Source organism: Anolis sagrei, chromosome 2, assembly GCF_037176765.1.
Source record: "Anolis sagrei isolate rAnoSag1 chromosome 2, rAnoSag1.mat, whole genome shotgun sequence".
Lineage (NCBI taxonomy): Eukaryota > Metazoa > Chordata > Lepidosauria > Squamata > Dactyloidae > Anolis > Anolis sagrei.
This window is the reverse complement of record NC_090022.1, coordinates 52,405,666-52,426,310: the sequence shown is the minus strand read 5'-3', so window position 1 is coordinate 52,426,310 and position 20,645 is coordinate 52,405,666. Positions and strand designations below refer to the sequence as shown.

Below are 20,645 nucleotides of genomic sequence, written 5' to 3'. Positions count from 1 at the left end.
GGTAGGGTTGGTGGACACTGACCTTTATTTTTGGAATTGTAGTTTACCTACATCCAGAGAGCACTGTGGACCCAAAAAATGATAGATATGGACCAAACTTGGCATGAATACTCAATATGCCCAAATGTGAACACTGATGGACTTTGGGGAAAATAGACTTTAACATTTGGAAGTTGTCGTTGAAGGGATTTCTAGTTCACCTACAATCAAAGATCATTCTGAATTCCACCAATGATAGAATTGGGCCAAACTTCCTACACAGAACCTCCATGACCAACAGAAAATACTGTGCTTTCTGATGGTCCTTGGCGACCCCTCTGACATTCCCTCCCGACCCCCAGGTTGAGAAACGCTGACTTACAGCACCGCTGTCTCCTTCCCTTGCAAACTCCCAGACTGGGGGCCATGCAGCCTGGCTCAGGGTTGCTGCCCTGTTGGGAGAGAAGTCTCCTTCCGCTTTGTGACGTCGGCATCTCCTGGCAACGGGAGAGAAAGGTTGCCTGGGCAAGGTAAACAAGAAAGGCGAACAATGGAAGAGGCAGAACGGAGAGGGTGAGGATGCTGCCGAAGACTCGCCTTCAATGGGGCTGCGACTTGTAGAGACCTTTGGCGCATTTTTGGGGGGGCGTGGGGACTAGGGACAGATCGGGGGGAAATCAGAGTAGAATTTGAATTGCTTTCCTTCCCTACATTTTGTTATTCTCCTCTTCCATCGGATCAGAGAATTCAGGGTGAGCAATGAGCAGCATATTTGCCTTTTATGGCATCTCCCTTTCTTCCAGTATTTTGATAAGGAAGGATTAGAGCAGTGGTTCTCAACCTGGGAGTCAGGACTCTGGGGGGGGGGGGGGGGTCACAAGAAGGTGTCAGAGGGGTTGCCAAAGACCATCAGAAAACACACTATTTTCTATTGGTCATGGGGGTTCTGTGTGGGAAGTTTGGCCCAATTCTATCATTGGTGGGGTTCAGAATATTATTTACCTGCTGCAATGCACCCTGAGCCCTGCCACGTGCAGAATGGAGGACCTTCTTCCGGCAACCCCAGAGGCACTCCAAGTGGCCAGATACTGGTCAAAGGACATTTAACCAAATACCAAATTTGCAAAATCTGTGGGTTTTTTTTCCTTTTTCTTTTTAATCTGTGTGTTTGTTTTGCTCTGTTAGAATTGTAATACAATGGTTGCTGATGACACGATAAATAAATAAATAGAATATTATTTCATTGTGGGTGAACTATAAATCCCAGCAACTACAACTCTCAAATATCAAGGTCTAATTTCCCCAAACTCCTCCAGTTTTCACATTTGGGCATATTGAGTATTCGTGCCAAGTTTGGTCCCGATCCACCATTGTTTGAGTCCACAGTGCTCTCTGGATGTAGGTGAACTACAACTCCCAAACTCAATGCCCACCAAACTATTCCAGTATTTTCTATTGGTCATGGGAGTTCTGTGAGCCAAGTTTGGTTCAGTTCATCATTGGTGGAGTCCAGAATGCTCTTTGATTGTAGGTGAACTAAAAGTCCCAGCAACTACAACTCCCAAATTTCAAGTCTGTTTTCCCCAAACTCCACCAGTGTTCACATTTGGGCATATACTCCAAAAAACTCAAGGTCAATGTCCACTAGACCCTCCCATTATTTACTCATGGTCATGGGAATTCTGTGTGCCAAGTGGGGTTCAATTCCATCATTGGTGGAGTTCAGAAGGCTCTTTTATTTTAGTTGAACTATAAATCCCAGTAACTCCAACATTCCCAAATGACAAAATCAATCCCCCACCCCTCAACCCCACCAGTAATCAAATTTGGGCATATTGGGCATTTGTGCTAAATGTGGTCCACTGAATGAAAATACATCCTGCATATCGGATATTTAAATTACGATTCATAACAGTTTCAAAGTTACAGTTATGGAAGGAGCAACGAAAATAATGTTATGGTTGGGGGTCACCACAACATGAGGAACTGTACTAAGGGGTCGCAGCATTAGGAAGGTTGAGAAATACTGCATTAGAGTGAAAATTGTCAAAATTCTCAGGAGGGGAAATTACAGATTTGATTCTACAAGCAATCCCCACTCCTGGAGTTCTACCCACCCACAAATATTTATTCACATACCAAATAGAGAGAGAGATTGACTGAGAGAGTTGATGCCCAATCTGTCCTTCCAAAATATTTACCTCTACGGTAATCCATCTGCCTCTTAAATTCCTGTCAAGGGCTTTAAAAATATTTTCAGTGCCTTCTCAACCCAGGTAGTGTTTTGCTCCTGGCGGGTGATTTATAGATTTGTGCTTTGAAATACAACATGGCCATTCAAGGCGCTGATGTTTTATGTTTGTGGTTTTCTGGCGCCTCACCTTTCGGAAAGGGATCAGGGACTGAGAGAAGTGACAGTCGCCCAAGGTCCCGCTGGCCTGTCCATATGGAGATGAGAGAGTCATATTACATATTGTAATATTGCATGTATGGTTTAAAAAAGGCAGAGGAACAAGAGACCAAATTGCCAATATCTGCTGGATAATGGAGAAAGGCAGGGTGTTTCAGAAAAACATCTATTTCTGTTTCATTGACTGTTCTAAAGAATTTGACTGTGTGGATCATAATAAATTGTGGCAAGTTCTTGGTGGGATGGGCATACCAAGCCACCTTGTCTCTCTCCTGTATAAGGACCAAGTTGCAACAGTAAGAACTGACCATGGAACAACAGACTGGTTCAAGATTGGGAAAGGCGTACGGCAGGGTTGTATACTCTCACCCAACCTATTCAACTTGTATGCAGAACACATCAAGCGATGTGCGGGGCTTGACAAATGCAAGGCTGGGATGAAAATTGCTAGAATAAACATTAAAAACCTTAGATATGCAAATGATACCACCTTGATGGCTGAAGGCGAGGAGGAGCTGAGACTGCAGCCAGGAAATCAGAAGACGTTTCCTTCTTGGGAGGAGAGCAATGTCCAATGTCCAGTCTCGATAAAATAGTGAAGAGTAGAGACATCACACTGACAACAAAGATCCACATAGTAAAAGCAATAGTATTCCCCATAGTCACCTATGGATGTGAGAGCAGGACCATAGGGAAGGCTGAGCAAAGGAAGATAGATGCTTTTGAACTGTGGTGCTGGAGGAAGGTTCTGAGAGTGCCTTGGACCGCCGGAAGATCCAACCAGTCCATACTTCAGGAAATAAAGCCCGACTGCTCATTGGAGGGAAGGATAGTAGAGGCAAAGATAAAGTACTTTGGCCACCAAATGAGAAGACAGGAAAGCTTGGAGAAGACAATGATGCTGGGGGAAATGGAAGGAAAAAGGAAGAGGGGCCAACCAAGGGCAAGATGGATGGATGGTATCCTTGAAGTGACTGCCTTGACCTTGAAGGATCTGAGGGTGGTGACGGCTGACAGGGAGCTCTGGCGTGGGCTGGTCCATGAGGTCACAAAGAGTTGGACGTGACTGACTGAATAAACAACAACAGTCCACCCTCAGCTGTGGAAGGAGGCAGGCAGGCCATAATTCATCAATGTTTTTAGCTTCTTCACTGCAGGAGAAGAGTTGTGACACTTCTCCTGTTCACATTTTCAAAGGCAGATCGAAAATACAGTTATTAGGAAAGCAGCAGTCCTTTGCAAACTTACGTAGGAGAAAGTTGGATTCTGAAACAGTGGATTTGCATCTTTTATTACATAACTTGCTGAATATATGTAGTTCCTCATAAACCTACTTTGGATTTTGGGCTAGCCATTTTATAGTTAATGCAGCAGGTTAAACCACTGAGCGGCTGAACTTGGTGACCGAAAGGTTGGCAGTTCAAATCTGTGGGCCGGGGTGAGCTCCCACTGGTAGGCCCAGCTTCTGCCAGTCTAGCAATTTTAAAAAATGCAAATGTGAGGAGATCAATAGGTACTACTTCTGCAGGAAGGTAACAATGCTCCATGCAGTCATGCTGGCCACATGAATTTGGAGGCATCTACGGACATTGCTGGCTCTTTGGCTTAGAAATGGAGATGAGCACCACCCCCAGAGTTAGGTGCAACTAACTTAATGTCAAGGGGAAACCTTTACCTTTACTTAAATAATTATTAGCTTAATGATTTTCTTTTTAAAATGCTGTTATAATAATTATATTATAATATACTTATATTATACTTGTAATTTTGTGATACAAAATCCAGTGTGTGTGTCATTTGCTGTGTCATACTGTGTTTTTGTGTCAGTAAAATAATAATACACTTTATTTATATTCTGCTTTATTTTTTGCTTTTAAAGTCTCTTCTGCTGTGTTTTTCAGTGTTTTAATGAGTGATGGACACTCATTGGCCTGATATGTGTATTGTGTACAAATTTGGTGTCAATTCGTCCTGTGGTTTTTGAGTTATGTTAATCCCACAAATGAACATTACATTTTTATTTATATAGACTAGCCGTCCCCTGCCACACGTTACTGTAGCCCAGCCTTGGTATATGTGTTTTGTGTGTGTATATACGTGTATATGTGTGTGTGCATATTTGTGTATATGTGTGTTTGTGTATATACATTATATATGTTAATCCCACAAATGAACATTACATATAGATAGATAGACAGATGGATGGATAGATAGATAGATATTAGGTCCTCCAATGTGATTATATGGTATGCTTTCAGCAAGGTGCAGTTGAAGTATAGGATACTGTATTGCTTTTAGTGTTAAGATACTTTGAGTCTCTTTTTAGATAGATAAAGCAGGATACAAATAATAACTTTCAATCCCGGTCCACTCTTTGAGGTATCCATAGAACAATATTGAAATGTATCTCCTGTGGTCATACTGTATCTTGAAAATGTATATTTTTTCTACTAAAATTGGTGACTTTCTTTATGAATTTGAGTACAATGGATGATATCAGCTAACCTTCCCCTGTTCATGACAGGTATTTTCTGCTTATATTCTAGGAAGTGAACAAAAATATAGCTTTGCCGGGAAGCAACCATCCAGTACCAACCTTGTCCTGCTTTTTGTGAAGACTGACCGCCTCAAACATGTCTGCAGTCTCTTTTGCCCGATCAAATACAACTCTGGAGGCAGAGAGCTCTGAAAGCAATTACAGTAAGATTTTGTTTTCTTCCTTTCACTAACGGAATTGGCACCTTTGGTGTTTGAGTTCATGTCACGATGTGAGCCGCTTCTCAAGTAGAATTCAGGGAAATGTCATCAAGCAACCAGACGGGCGGAGGATTTGATGCCCAAAGATTTAATGGCTGGAGTATTTGCTCTGTTCCAGGAGTTAAAAGGCACGCTTTTTGCAAAAAATACAGTTTCTTGACATTTATCTCTATAAAATATATGTTCATTCATTGCTGCTACATCAATAAGAACTTCTCATAAAAGATGAAGTATATTCATCTATATACCCCCCAGGAGTAATTTTAATGCAATAGTAAAGTACTCAACAAAAGGGCCCCCTGTTGGCGCAGTGAATTAAACCACTAAGCTGCTGAACTTGCTGACTGAAAGGTTGGTGGTTTGATTCTTGGGAGCAGGGTGAGCTCCTGCTGTTAGCCCCAGCTTTTGTCAACTTTTGGCAGGGGGTTGGACTGTATGGCCCACGAGGTCTCTTCCAACTCGAGGATTCTATGATTCTATGACGTGCCTCTTTTCACTCAAAAGGATGCCATATTTAAGCTGAATAGGGCATCTATCTTCCAGCATCCTTCCAAATTTTTATAATTTCAAATGAATCCCAAATACCTTAAACTGGTTCTTGCTGAGACTTTTTTAAAGATGAAAGTATGTGAGACATGTACTTTGGCTGGTGGTCCATTCACACTTCAGAATTATAGCACTATCCTACTTTCACTGCCACTCTTCTGTTCTGTGGAATGGCATTTAATTGGGGGTGGGGAGAAGAAACTATTATAATTGTGTAGGGTGAATGGATTCTGGATGTTCGTTCAGACTTTACCTCTTAATGAGTCCTGTTTCTTAGGATTCTTCATTATTCATTGGCACTTAGTCCACATCACCCTTCCAACAGACTATGTGGGTGCATCTACACTGTAGAATGGATGCAATTTGACACCACTTTAACTGCCATGTTGCAATGGTATGAAATCACAGGAATTGTAGGTTGCTGAGTCACCTGTCCGTTGTGGCCGAAAAGGCTAAAGACTTTGTAAAACTACAACACCCATGATTCCATAGCATTGAGCCATGGTAGTTCAAATAGTGTTAAGGTGCATTCATTCTACAGTCTAGATGCACCTTTTTTGTCTCCCGATACAGGATTGTTCTCTGTAGAGTAGAAGATGTATGGTCACTTACAGCTGGCATTTTAATGGCACCATCTCAAGTGCCTCTTCTCCTACACCGTTACAAATGGTTTCTAACTCGTAATATATGGGCAATTAAAATAGGTTTTGTTCTGTATTGGAACAGGATTCAGGCTTGAGTCTCGGCAAACAGGAGATGTGTTTACGATTCCCTCACAAAAGTCTATCTCTGGACAAGATGTGGAAGCCTCAGGTAAATTGCTTTCTCTGTTTATGGTTAACACCTTTAACCTTCTTTGCTTAGCTCTACTTTTGAGGGATGAGGAGATAATTAATGAAAGGTGGTTGATCTCTAGCAGACTAGCAAAAAGTTCTGACTTCCAGTTATTTGCAAGAGACAAGAATGTATGGCTGTTTTTAATCTTTGTTTTTTAATGGTTGGTATCTAAGAGTCTTAGTAGACCACATAGCCAGTGCCTGCCAAGAGCATCCCCATGAGTCAGGGTCACTTGAAGAAGATATGAAGTTACAGTACATTTCCAGTTTGTTCCAGTTTCTGTTGTTTTCCACCTGTTTGCTTGCTTAGTAATAGTAAGCTAATCAGAATGTATTAGATAAGCATAGGCCAATTGAATGGGACAGTGTGTTAACACCAAGCAAAATGTGCTTTTTGTATTTCTGTAAAATAATAAAAGATTGTGACCCCACCTTGGGGACATGGCAAGATTTTCAAGCCCAGAGCACAGTTACTGCCATTTGCTTTGGCCGGCAAATAAAGCTATGTATCTTTAGAGAGATTCAATTCATTGGCAGTTCCTTCTATGCCATCTTCCTGAGTCAGAAGGGGACTCCTGAGAACGTGCAAAGAGCATGCCCCTTCATGAACATAAGTCAACATGTGGCAGCTAAAAAAAGCCACTACAAATCTAGGCTGCCAGAATAGAATATTCTGATATAAAAAAAGATTGTTTCTGAATTTCTTGCCTATAATAGTTTAGATGGAGATTTGTATTTTCTATTTTATTTGTTATGTGAGTTCAGTGTCATGAATGCAGGGTTTTCAGGGTCCAGGTAAATATGCTCAGAAGATATGGAGATAGAGATAGAGATAGATAGATTCCTTGAATTTCAGCTCCCAGCATTCCTAGAATTCTCTCAGCCTCTTTTTGCTTGAGATGTAAGCTTGTTATTTATGTGTTTGTTGTAGTCCTAAAAAACAGTGCTGGTCTTACTGGATCAATGCCATCCTTTTTCTTGCAGATTTGGCCCAGGAGCAAAATCTGTGGTTTGACAAAAACCCGTTTAAAATCCCATCAGATGTTGATATCTTCTTACTGCGGGACAAATATAAGGAAAAGGCAAAAGCGGTATGTATGAATCAAAAGATAATCATGAAGGGAATCATTTATGATCTAAACAGCACGGCCCTACATATTGATGGACCACCTCCAAATAGCATTATTCTATATAATTAATATTGAAGGATGATGAGAATGGTAATTCATCCAGCCAGAATGAGAAGATTGCATGTTCTCTATCCCTGTTTGGAAGCAAATCATGAGAATGATGTGTTAATTCATTGTTGAATATGCTAGAGGGTATTTCTAGATGTCCATACTTACAGCACTTTGATCCCACTTTAGTTGCTATGGCTCCATCCCATGAAATCCTGGGATTTGTTGTTTCCTAAGGCACATGGAATTAATTGCCTGAGAACTGCAGTTCATGAAAATAGATTAGAAAATTGTAAATATCCTTCTCCAAACTACAAATCTCAGAATTTCTTAAGGTATACTTATGGCAGTTAAAGTGGTATCAAACTGATAGAATCATGCAGTGTGAATTCACTCTTTGATACAGAGTAGGATATGAAATTGTTATTCAACAGGGCTGGAAATAATATAGAAGAAAATAGTCCAATGATCATAACCTGAGGGGAATTAGTTAGGAAAAAACAGTAATAAAACCAGTGATTGGGTGTCTATATAATATTTTGATTTGAGTCTGACATGCATTACCTTTTGAAGATTCCATATAGTAGGGGTGGGCAATGTCAGTGGCTGCACTCTATAGAACCTTGAAGAGTCACACTGACCCCTTGCTCCCAAACCTGAATTAACTGAAAGACTTTTTCATGTAATTGGTAGTTAATTAGGGGAGGGGGGAATGTCCACAAATGCTCCCCAAGGGGGGGATGGAGAGCCATATTTTGCCCCAAAATATGAAGATGGCTTGTAGTTTGCTAGATATAACATTCAGTGGAGGCTGGTGACTCCCATATCAGGGCACGGTGACCCTGCTTCAGTTTTGCTTTTCTAGGACCTATCTAGTGTAGTGAATGTAATGTGAGGATAGGATTCAGCAGCATGAACATTTCCTTTAAACTTTCAGAGCAAAATCTGAAATCTGAATGTGCTGGATCAAACCAGTTTGCAACATAATATTTTAGAGGTCATCTGAAAACTCAATAATCTCTCCCATTCCCTCTAGGAACGAGAACGAAGGAAAACCCTGAAGGTCCACGAGAAGATGACTTGCTCCACTTTGCAGAATGCTAAGCATTCTGGGTTCAAGAAAGAGATTCAGCTGCAAGAAGAAGCTGAGGATAAAGAGCTGGCAGCGGAAGCAGAGCGGCTCAAAGCTCTCCGAGAAAGCATCTCCTGGAAGATAGCAATCACCAAAGGTAGCCAAGAAAACTTTGCAAGAAATGTCCAGATCTCAGGACATGTCATATTCAAGGAGCCTGTTCTAGTGGTAGCTGTGGATTCAGTCTAATGAACTCCAGTTTGGCTGAGGCTGATGACAATATACAGCAGACTCTTACTTATCCATCATAAACGCACCAGCAGAATGTTGGATAAACAAAAACGTTGGATAATACAGAATCTCCTACTGTTACCCGTCTAATGTGGTGCTAGACACTTAGAATACTAACAACAGGGACTCAAAGGGTTAAGGCAAGGCAACACCTCATGGTGTTGCCCAGCCTAGAGTGGCCCAGCAGAAAGTGCCTGGATGCAGAAGAGGAGCATGGAAATCATAGAGGGAAGGAGGGAGGATGCTTCCGCTTCTGGTCCTACCCCTTTCCCCCCTTTCCTCCCTCCTCCTCCTCCTTGTCTTGATTTTTTCACTTATTGGCAATGGAGAGATAGTTGGAGAATGCTCCTTTAATTGAAGAGGAAATGCTGGAGGAAAAGGGTGTGTGTGATAAAACGGGATGTCGGATAAGTGAAGGTCGGATAAGTAGTGGGGGCTGTCAAAGTCATTTGGAGTTAGGACCCTTTATACTCTTTCTCCTCCTCTCTCTTGGAGATAAGACAGTTTTTAAAAATACAAAAATTGGTGAATCCAAGGCACGATCAAATCGAAGGCACATTTCATTTTTGGAAGTTCCCTTAAATGGGAAAAAGTGTGCCTTGGATCCCATGAAATACAGTGTTCTGGCACTTTTATCTATGGTGTAGTTAGGCAGGTATTTATAAGTGGCTGTACAGGATTAGAAAATGTTGAAAAATTTATGACAGTGATGGAAACTGAGCAAATAAGGTCAGTGGGGAAGATTCCCCACATAATCCTGCCAATTCCCTACCCATCCCCCACAGTTTTGGCCGTTGTGGGGAGCATGATGTTTGGGAGCTTTTGTTGTTGTTGTTAAAGCATTTTTAAAAAAACTAAAACCTTCAAACATCCACAAGTTTTTTTTTACTGCTCATAGATCATCACTTCCAAATGGTGGCATGCCTCATGGAGAGTTTTGGGGTCCTCTAAAGATCTCTTCAGTACTTGGATTATGGTAATGGGAAGAGACTTGCAATTCAGGTTGCATCATCATCCCTAAGAAGAGAGAGTACTGAAGCTAGAAATAAAAAAAAGGTGGTGAACTCTTTGTGCTAACTGATGGACAGCTGTTTATTCCTTTTAAAAAGCTCGGCCATCAATTAGCACATGAGGCTCATCTTCTTTTTTACTTCCAGTCTAATTCCTAAGTCAGACATGTCTCACCGTCTCAGTGAATTAATCAAGGTTCCTGAAATCCATTAACACATTTTTGCAGTTAATCACTTTGATTGTTCTGACCTGCCCAATTTCCATATTCTCCTTTCCCCCAGAACAAGTTGTAGAAAGAGAGACCATTCATGACTACATCAATCAGAAACGGAAGATGTTCCTGCTACAGGTACTGGACTGTAGTTTGTGGCTTTACAACTCTCCTTTGATTGTAAAACCTCCTGTCTGGTCTTGAAAGTTCACTGCATACTGAGATGGTTGTGGAAATAAAAATAGATGAGATGTTTTTTATTTCTGGATTTTGTAGGGAAGGAGGGGAGGTTAGAGATATGAAAAGACATGAGGTTCAAGGCAGGGGGTTGGACTGGATAGCTCATGTCATCTCTTCCAACTCTATGATTCTATTATTCTAAGTCCTGATTTTCAACTTTCAATGAGTTTTTTTTAGCTGAAGGGGTGTGTTTATGTGTGTGTATGTCGAGTTCTGTGTGGCTTCTGAAACAAATTGTGGTTCTAGGGGGCTAAAATGTCTTGTACTACATGATTTATGAAGGCTAATCAGGGATGGGACACTGAGAAGAAGACATGTCAAGCAAATCCTTGTCATAACCGCTTTCCACCTGGAAAACTATGTTTTCATTTGCAATAGACCATGTAGATCCAGAATAGGTCTCTATAGTCATTTATAAACCAACCACTAAGACTCTACCATTGGAAGACAATCATATTTGGCTACGAAGTTTCTCCTGTAGTAGTAATTGCGGTGGTGCAATGAGTTAAACCCTTGTGCCAGTTGAACTGCTGACCAGAAGACCTGAAGATCTGTGGTTTGAATCCATGAGACGGGGAGAGCTCTCATCTGTCAGCCCCAGCTTCCCACGTGGGAACATAGAAGCCTCTCATAGAATGGTAACCCATCTGGGCACCCTCTGGGCAATGACCTTGCAGATGGCCAATTCTCTCACACCAGAAGCAACTTGCAGTATATTCTCAAGTCACTTCTGACACGATAAAAAAAAATCAGGATATAGGTACTTGGGGAGGTGTGTGTGTGTATGCGAACATTATCCGCTAGTAAGAATTGTGTTTCTTAACAAAAGTTTTTTTCAGTCCCCACATTTGTAGCATTGCAAGATATTAAATATTCTTCATACCTCAACTCTTCCTTTTTGTTACATTTGAATTCCTTTGGTAACTTGCCCCCCCTGTAGTTACAACCTAGGATTCAGGAAGACGATTGGCCCAGTCTTCTTCAAGGAAACCATTTCTAGAAGCTAACAAAATATATGACACAAGATCCCAATCCCCCACAACCCACTTGTCTTCTCTATTTTTAATAGCAGCCATTATCTTATTTTGAAAAACCAACATTGTTACACCCTCTTCACTCCTCCCTCCAAAGTAACATACTGTGTGGGATTGTTACTTCTAATATGTTACCTCCAAGTTCCCGAGACCCACAAAAACATTAAGAGGATACTGTTGTTGGCAAAGTAGAAGTAGATTCAACTGTCATCTGACTCCATTACATCACATGGATGAGGAAAGTTTTAAACTGGAGGTTTTTTGCTTCCAAGAAAACACCTTTCCTCATCAGGAGCATACATTTGAATAAGACATTGTAAACATCATACAAGTGGGTATTGAGGAAGTGGATTCCTAATCTTGCCACAGGTTTTTCTTTTCTTCACATTGCTTTGAAGGAACTGTGAAGTATTTTTTGTTTTGTTTTAACTTCTTTCTCAACCTGCCTTTCAAGTGTTGCTTTAGCATGATGATCACCAAAGGTGAACAATGCCCAAAAGTCCTAGCCAACAATTAAACAAACCCCCAGTGCAAACGAATAGGTTTTCTTTTCTCTCTCTCACACACTCTCTCATTCTTTGTTCATCTTCCATTTTAGTATGCTGTAACTGTAAAGAAAGATGAAATTCAGAAACTAGAAAATCTCGCTATTAAAGAAGAAGCCAAACTGGAAAAAGCAGAAGAAGAACTAGAGAGGGATGCTGCCATGTTTGATGAATTCCTGAAGGAGAATGACAGAAATTCTGCCCAGGCCTTGAAAATGTAATGGTAGCATGCGAGCTCTATATGTTAGCACTTGAGGGGGGAAATGGATCCAAGTGTTGGCTGAAAGTGAGGTGTTATGAAAGCTTCATACCGGCAATATCTAGAGGACCATATCTTTTCTGACCATTGCTGTATCATACTGCATCTTCTTATGCATTAGGGCTGTGCAAAACTTTGTTTGTGCCTTGTTTGTCGTATGTATTTCATAAGATTTGTACATACAATTTAATATTAAGAAACACAAGGGCACTCACACACAAAAAAGTAAGATTTAAAACACTGACCTATGACTTTTCGGAAGAGTTATGTAAATCTTGTAGGTGGCTCCAGGTCTCTATTGCAGGCACTGCTTCTCCCCCAAAAGGGCTGGGTTTGGTTCCCCCAAAGAGCCCCAAGGAGGATGACTGGGCCCAAAATTGAGGGAGAAGTCCCACTCGTTCCCCAAAGGGGGCGGTGAGAGGAGCCCGGGGCAGGCAAGCGGGAGGGAGAGATGCCTGGCTGGATGGCCAGGCAAGGAAGAAGCCCCTCTGGTGCATAGCCAACCTAGAGAGACAGGCAGAGCCCACAATCACATTGAGGGTTTGATGAGGGCAGCCCCAGTATTCAGAAGTGAGCAGAATTCTAGGAAATGTAGTTTAGGGCAGGGGCTTTTGAATAATCTGGCACAGGGGTCATCGTTTTCCCAAATTACATTTCCCAGAATTCCTCCCTGAAAGTTTTAGTGTTCATTCTCTAAAGGGATTTTGAGATAAAATGGGATTGTTGAGAGTTGAATCAACCCTGTGAAGTAGCTGTGAGGTAGGCAAAGTTGAGACGCAGTAACTCCAGAGTTTACCTAGTAGGTTTCCTATTAGTATTATTTCAAAGGCTGAATGAGCATCTATTGGGGTGCTTTGGCTGTGTTTATCCTGCCTGGCAGGAGGGGGTTGGACTGGATGGTTTTTGGGGTTTCCCAGTGAAATAGTAGTTGATTTATGTTGGTTAAAATTCTCACAAAATCATTGGATGTGCAAATCTTTCTGAAACTTGGGGAAAATGATGTCCTGGTTATGTTGTATCATTGAAAACAAGAATTCAAGGAGATCGCTCTTGTAGTTTTTTTAAAAAAAAATATGTATTGTCCATAAAAACTTTTTTAAATTCCCAAAATTCCGTGGATGTGTGAAATATTCTATAACTTGGAAGGTAAGAGTGGTAAATGTATTCTACCACTGTAGCAAGTTTCATCCCAATAGCTCTACAATGTGGGAGAGAGGAGCCCCAGAAGCTTCCCCACTTGTGCAGTTACATAATGAAAAAATAAGGAAAATTTTGTTATATCATTACAGTTACAATACAGACCCCTTAGGATATTTTAGAAATGATCACCATCCCAATTTAGTAATGAGTATTGAAACATTTTTTCATTGATTGCACAGTCCTATTATGTGTAATTCTAGAAATTTTAAAAATTGACCCAATAAATTGGCTCAGCTTAATCAAGGATCACTGTAAGTGCTGTCCCTTAGCTTTTTGTGCCTTCTTTAAAAAATCCCCTTCTCTGAATAAAGTGGCTAAATCACTACCAATATATATGTTCACTTACACACAAAATCTAGATGGAGAATGTGAGGGGGAGGGTCAGAAATGGAACAAAATCTGGAATAAACTTGTCCCTCCTTTAGCAACTGCTTCTGATTTGGAAGACCATTGTTCTTGTTTGTCATGACTTGTTGCTGTCCAGTGTTGTGCATCTAACTGCTACATGTTCACCTTCCTCTCCAGTGCTGAAAGAGAAACCAAAGCCAAACTTGAAAAAATAATTGAGATCCGGGAACTGACTGCACAAATGATGAACATCCAAAGGTAGCAATCGTTCAGAAAAATATCACAAAGAAATGAATGATTCACAGCATGCCTTTCTAGGTGCTTGCATACTGTTCGTTTAAGGATCTGCTCCATATTTTCTGGTATTGATGTCAGGTTGACTCGTCAGTAGTTCTTGGATCCTCTTTTCCACCCTTTTGAAGAGGTGGATTGTCTTTCTCTAGCCTGCTGAGATTTCTCCTGTTCTCCAAGAATTTTCAAATATTATTACCAGGAGTTCTGATATTTCTTTGATCAGTTCTTTTAATACTTTTGGCTGAAAATCATCTCAGCTTGGGGACTTGAATTCATGCAGAGTAGCCAGGTATTGCTTTCCTACTTTTTTACCTGTTCTGTGATGCATTTTCCTACTGTGTCTTGTTCTCTATTTCTACAAGACTGAGCATTATATATATCTCTCTCTTTTTGGAGAAGACTGAGGCAAAGAAGGTACTGTGTAGTGGTCGAATTAATCTGAAAATCCTAAGAAAATCTTTTTATGTCTTAATGTTTAAGGAGAGAGGCATTTTTCCCAGTTAGGAGACAGAATTGTGATGTAACAGTTTGCTGCTGCAGTAGAAAATGTAGTAACTGCTGCTGACATGTAGTAGTCCTTTCTGTGTGTGTGTTTTTTTTTGTTTTTTTTTTGCCCAGACTGTGGGCAAGTGAAGTTTTTTTTTAAAAAAAACCCAGAAATTCAGAAAGTTACTTTTTGCTTTAGGCTCAGTTGAAGACTGGAAATGATTCCATATCCTATGGGGAGATATTGACATGGTTTATTGTTCTCCTTTAGTGAAATAGCAAGGTTTGAGGACACATTTCAGGAGTATGTGGTATTTAAGGACTTCCTCTACCAGCTCTCTCCCAAAGAGTGGCGGGAAGATTATGAAAGACGGCGGATGAAGGATAAAGGGATGAAAACAGTTTCTGGTACAACAGAAGACAAACTTACAGTGATACCATCGAAAGGTTAGAATTCCAGCAAAAATGTATTAATTCTTTTCTTGCTCTCATGTTCAGTCACTCACTCATGTGTGTGCATGTATGTGCCTTCAAGTCACTGGTTGACTTATGGCAACCCCCTGAATTTCATAGGGTTTTCTTAGGCAAGGAATACTCTCAGATAATTTGGTCAGTTCCTTTCTCTAAAATATCGATGCACATATAGTAGCAACTGTGATTGAGAGAACAATTTGCATCCAGATTTAGGAATGTGCAACTGGGCTGATTTCCTCAGAGAGACGGTATAGCAACATGGTTTGAATGTTGTACTCTAACTTTGGAGACCAGGGCTCAAATCCACACTTGGCCATGAAATCCACTTAGGACACGGTCACACTCTCTCAGCCTCAGAGGAAGGCAATAGCAAATTCGCTCTTCATCTTTTCATGAAATTTTCTATTTTTGTGCTCTGTTCAAGAAAAAGGCAGACGTCGGGGCATGAGTATAGCAAAACACTCCAGTTTTGACCAATCTGCATCAGAGATTAGCTCCTCCAGGACACCAAGTCAAATTTTGGGTAGAAAAGAATCTTTGAGGATGAGCCGAAGGTCTTCAAGGGGGACTATCCGATCATCTCAAAGCAGAAAAATGTAAGTATAAGAAAAAGGTGGAATAGTGTCTGACTACAATCTGTAGCACTCAAAATCCAGATAATCCCATGATGACTCCATCTTTTGAATTAATAACTTGCACTCTGGAACTCTCAAATTAGAATAGAAGTAAAAGAAATTTATGTAAATTAGAACAGGGAAATTTATGTAAATTAGAACACACTGCCTCACAGGGTGGGCTTTTCTTCTTTGGTGGTTGTTAAACAAAGGTATGGCCCCTTTTCAAATGCTTTTGTCACGAAGGCCAGTATTAGACTAGAATGGTTCTTGTAGTTCCATCCACCTATATTTCTGTGATTCATCTGAGGAAATTAGGGTGCCTCTACACAATAGAATTAAGGCAATTGAACTCCAGTTTAACTGGATGGAATCATGGGATTTCTAGTTTGGTGAGGCACTCTTTGGCAGAGAAGGCTAAAGATCTTGTAAAACTACAATTTCCATGATTCCATAGCATTGAGCAATGGGTGTTAAAGCAAGTGTTAATTTCATTAACTCTACAGTGCACCCTCAATGAATTAAATTTGTTCTCCCAGTTAGTCTCTAAGAACCCTTTTGTGTATTGATATCCCCAACTAGTTATGTTTTTACATTTCTAAATGTTCACTTGGTGTTTTAAGTCATCCCAATGCTAGAAATTTGGAAATAGAATGAAAATGTCATTGGGGTGGGGTTCTTCTGTGGTGGTACCCTACCTTATCTGCAGCTGGTTTGGAGACATGTTGTTGAAAAAGTGGGAGGGCTGTGGATGCATTTGCCCTCAGGGAATTACTAGCACGCCTCCTGTAACGAGTGGGCCCCTGCCACCAGGAAGAATTTATACAGGGATCCAGTTCTTCCACTGGCTGTGAAGAGTGAATGTTGCTCTGCTGTGTACTATATGCTGCATCATTCACCATCAATGTTTCTGCAATAAGCAGTATACTATGTCCAATGTCTGGCATTGAAAGGACCCTTTCAGAGGCCTGGAACTCCACCCAGTTTTGGAAAAAGACTTCTCTTTTCCTCATTCTTCAGTAGCTAAGTTCTGCAAGGAGAGAATGGCTGGACTTACCTCCTCATCACACAGAGAAAATTAAGTGTCCTACCATGCTTCCAGGATGCTTCCTCCATGGAGCTTGTTGGATGCCATCAGACAACATAAGGCAACTTCTGGCAGGGCTCTGTAGAGGAAGCATCCTGACAGCATGCTAGGACGCTTCCCTGGAAATATGGGACAGGACACTTCTTGTGTTTCATAGAGAAGAACAGGAGGAAGCTGAGCGGCAACGCTTCCTCCCATGGGATGGGATAAGAGGTGCAGTGCATGATGAATCCTCCTGCTGCCCCGTGGATTCGTGATGAGGACTTGAGGTATCTGCAAGCAATGGAAGGAGAATGTTCTGTTCTGCATGTCGTTTTTGCTTTCTCCCTCTGGAGACAGAGAATATGGCACATTCTTTCACAACATAGGAGGTTTCCCAAGCACCATAAAACTGCAGCAATGATTGGGTATTTTGTTTTTATTGGGTTTGTTTTGTTTTGTTTTGTTTTATGGCTCACAGTGTACTGAATGAAACAAGACCATGGCAGGGCTATATGATAAAATAAATACTGTTATTATATTAATAATATGATAATAATAATAATAATAATAATAATATAATATTTTATAGGCCCCTTCTCTTTTACCATTCCGAAAAAAAGTCAAGACTTGCCTTTTGAGCAAGACATAGGAAAATGGAACGACTGGATGATGTGACTGAACAATGTTTTTAACAAGAAGACCCTAATGATACATGTTTTTATTGATTTTGCTTTGGTTTTATATTTATGTAAATGTTTTTAATTTTATTTTATGGTTTTGATGCCAGCTATAAAATGCCCTGAGTCATCTGCGAGCTGAGAGGGGCGGTATATAAATATAGTAAGTAAATAAATAAAACGATTAAATCAACCTAGAACTATATTATTATCATAGTGTTCATTGTAGGTAGTCACTTTATACATACATCTAACTCTGTTCTAACTTCTGCAGGAGCAGTCTGAATCCCCCATCAGAAGACAAGCTCATTCCAGAGATAAATGAAGAGGAAGATGATGAGGTTAGTGACCATGATTTCAGCTCTATTACTTTTGATTTGCTATATTTGAAATCTTTGGTTTCATTTATCCATGTTCCCCCTTAGAAGAGTTTATGGACCTCTCCAGGTCCCCCCCCCCCCCGGGTCAATTTTATATCCTGCTTCTGGCCCAGATATAGTAAAAATACTATTTTCCATGTTTTAAGATATTCATGAGGAGTCTTGGAACGTGTCCCCTGCAGATAAACAGTACCTCCAAATAGGACATCTTATCAAATAAAAATCTTGCCTAATTAAAGAAAGTTTGTCTAAAATCATCTTATCAATTTACTTCAAAGGGAAGGCTCAATTTAATGTTATTTATTTAATAAATAAATAATGTTATTTATTGTTATTTGATTTAATGTTGCTGCTACAATTAAAACAGGGAAGAGGGTACATGGGGATGCATCCTCTTTCCAGGAAGAACCACAGAAGGGGGAGCAAGACCGAGGTGAATGTGTGCAAAATGTGATCCATCCCTAATTTAAACAATTTGTTCTTTTTCATAATATGTATAAATAAACATTAAAATAAATATACAGTAAAGTCTCGCTTATCCAACCTTCGTTTATCCAATGTTCTGTATATCCAAAGCAGTCTGCCTCCTGCCCAGATCCACAGCTGTATTGGTGCTAAATTTGTAAATACAGTAATTATTACATAACATTACCATGTATTGAACTACTTTTTCTGTTGATTTGTTGTAAAACATGATGCTTTGGTGCTTAATTTGTAAAATCATAATGTAATTTGACATTTAATAGGCTTTTCCTTAATCCCTCATTATTATCCAATATTTTCGCTTATCCAACGTTCTGCTGACCAATTTATGTTGGATAAACGAGACTCTACTGTATATGTATGTATGTATTTTTCAAGATGACTCCCACATCCAGAGAGCCCTGTTTCTCCTGCCAACAATGCATCTGGACCAAACTTAGCACACAGACCCACACCCCCATGACCAACTTTAGATACTTGGGGAGGACTGACCCTGGACAATGGGAGTTGTAGTTCACCCACATCCAGAGAGCACTGTGATTCCCACTGACAATGGATCTGGACCAAACTTGGCACACATGTCCATCAGGACCTACTTTACATACTATAACTAGGTTTTTTTTTAATGTCAGAAGCAATTGAGAAACTGCAAGTCGCTTCTGGTGTGAGAGAATTGGCTGTCTGCAGGGACATTGCCCAAGGGACGCCTGGATGTTTTACCATCTTGTGGGAGGCTTCTCTCATATCCCTGCATGGGAAGCTGGAGCTGACAGAGAGGGGCTTACCCTGCTCTTCGGATTCGAACTGCCAACCTTAAGGAGTTATCCAGCATGCTTCTACACAAAAAAAGCTTCAAGCTTCCAATTTTAATGTTATTACAACCCTTCAACCATTTAAATAATTACATTACCATCCAATTAAACTTTTTGCAAATATAGGACTACCTTTAAAATAATTTTTAGTTTCTCTTCTTAAGCCAAAAAGGAGGCAATTCACCAAAGCAATGTGGTCAATGCAGGATCAAATATCCCTTTAATTACAATCAATAAATCTCACCTGTTATATGGGGAAATGGTTTTAAAAGTAAGGCACCAGGCTTATTCTTATAGGCTTTTGTTTTGGCAATATGAGCATAGCTGTATCCTCAGGAAGGTTCTCTACTCCAGCTGTCTGACTGCTTCAGTTTCCACAGTCACCATGGAATTAATGAGATTTCTAGGCACTTGTGGCTGATCTTCCATTATCCCTTTTACCTGGGGAGAAATTCACTGACTGGAACTGGCTCCTGTGCCAACCATATCCAGAAATGGATTTACAGTATGAATTTTTCACACCAGCATAATTTGGGGTCGTGAATCTGCAAGGTTAACTTTGCAGTTAAGAGAATTGCTATTCACAGTGGCATTATCCTTTCATTCTGTCCTGCTAAATGTACCCACTTCCTTATTGAAAAATTCATATGTTCGTCCTACAGTTCTCCAGGCTGGGTAACAGAAAGGTTCCCTTGGTGTCAATCTTTCCTTTTGCAGGAACCTGAATTATACTTCACAGATCCACACCAATTGTTGAATTTGTTCACTGAACTGGAAGAACAGAATTTGTCCCTAATTCAGAATTCTCAAGAAACAGAAGAAACCATGGATGAGCTTCGACATACCCTGACTAACACCCGGAATAAAATGTAAGTGATTAAAGCCTGCTCCCCACAATAAATCACTACAATCCACTATAATTTTAAGGGACTTGACATTTGCAATTGTTGCAATGTATGTAACAGGGGACGTGTACTTCTGCTCAGACTGCTATCTTGCTGCTGTTGATAGTACAATGTAACACGATTTTTATTCCTGGGTTAGGTCTGTCATTTCTAATTGGTTTTGTCATAAAACATGGGAAAAGGTTTATTAAACTGCAAAAACGTTATTTTTGTGAGACATCTTACAGCACATTTTTGCTATAGTTTTTCAATGAATACCTCGTAGTCTAATCCAATTCAACATAGTTTGTGGCAGCCACAAAAATGAAGTTTCTGGAGTGTAACAACTACTTTCAAAGTAAGTACCACACAATTAAAGAGGAAATAACACTTTCAAACCAGGAACAGAAAATGTTTCATTTTTTGTTATATTAAAGGTAAAGGTAAAGGTTCCCCCTGCCATTACATCTAGTCATGTCCAACTCCAAGGGGTGGTGCTCATCTCTATTTCTAAGCCAAAGAGCTGGCATTGTCCGTAGACACCTCCAAGGTCAT

General features: G+C 40.3%; 1 protein-coding gene across 2 annotated transcripts in view; it reads left to right on the top strand.

Annotated features, from left to right (window-relative positions):
• Window positions 1–447: 447 nt before the first annotated feature.
• CFAP100 (cilia and flagella associated protein 100) overlaps window positions 448–20,645 on the top strand; it is a 26,862-nt gene continuing 6,664 nt past the window's right edge. Inside the window, exons 1-12 of one of the 2 annotated variants that reach the window (XM_060766208.2) lie at window positions 448–552; window positions 4,936–5,089; window positions 6,419–6,505; window positions 7,513–7,619; window positions 8,743–8,935; window positions 10,362–10,429; window positions 12,164–12,327; window positions 14,095–14,175; window positions 14,969–15,144; window positions 15,596–15,767; window positions 17,806–17,872; window positions 19,924–20,075. In XM_060766208.2, coding sequence (XP_060622191.1) covers window positions 5,023–5,089; window positions 6,419–6,505; window positions 7,513–7,619; window positions 8,743–8,935; window positions 10,362–10,429; window positions 12,164–12,327; window positions 14,095–14,175; window positions 14,969–15,144; window positions 15,596–15,767; window positions 17,806–17,872; window positions 19,924–20,075 — 1,334 coding nt within the window. In that variant the 5' untranslated portion in view covers window positions 448–552; window positions 4,936–5,022. Of the gene's footprint in view, window positions 732–4,935; window positions 5,090–6,418; window positions 6,506–7,512; window positions 7,620–8,742; window positions 8,936–10,361; window positions 10,430–12,163; window positions 12,328–14,094; window positions 14,176–14,968; window positions 15,145–15,595; window positions 15,768–17,805; window positions 17,873–19,923; window positions 20,076–20,645 lie in introns of both variants that reach the window. The other variant, XM_060766207.2, reaches the window with a different exon arrangement.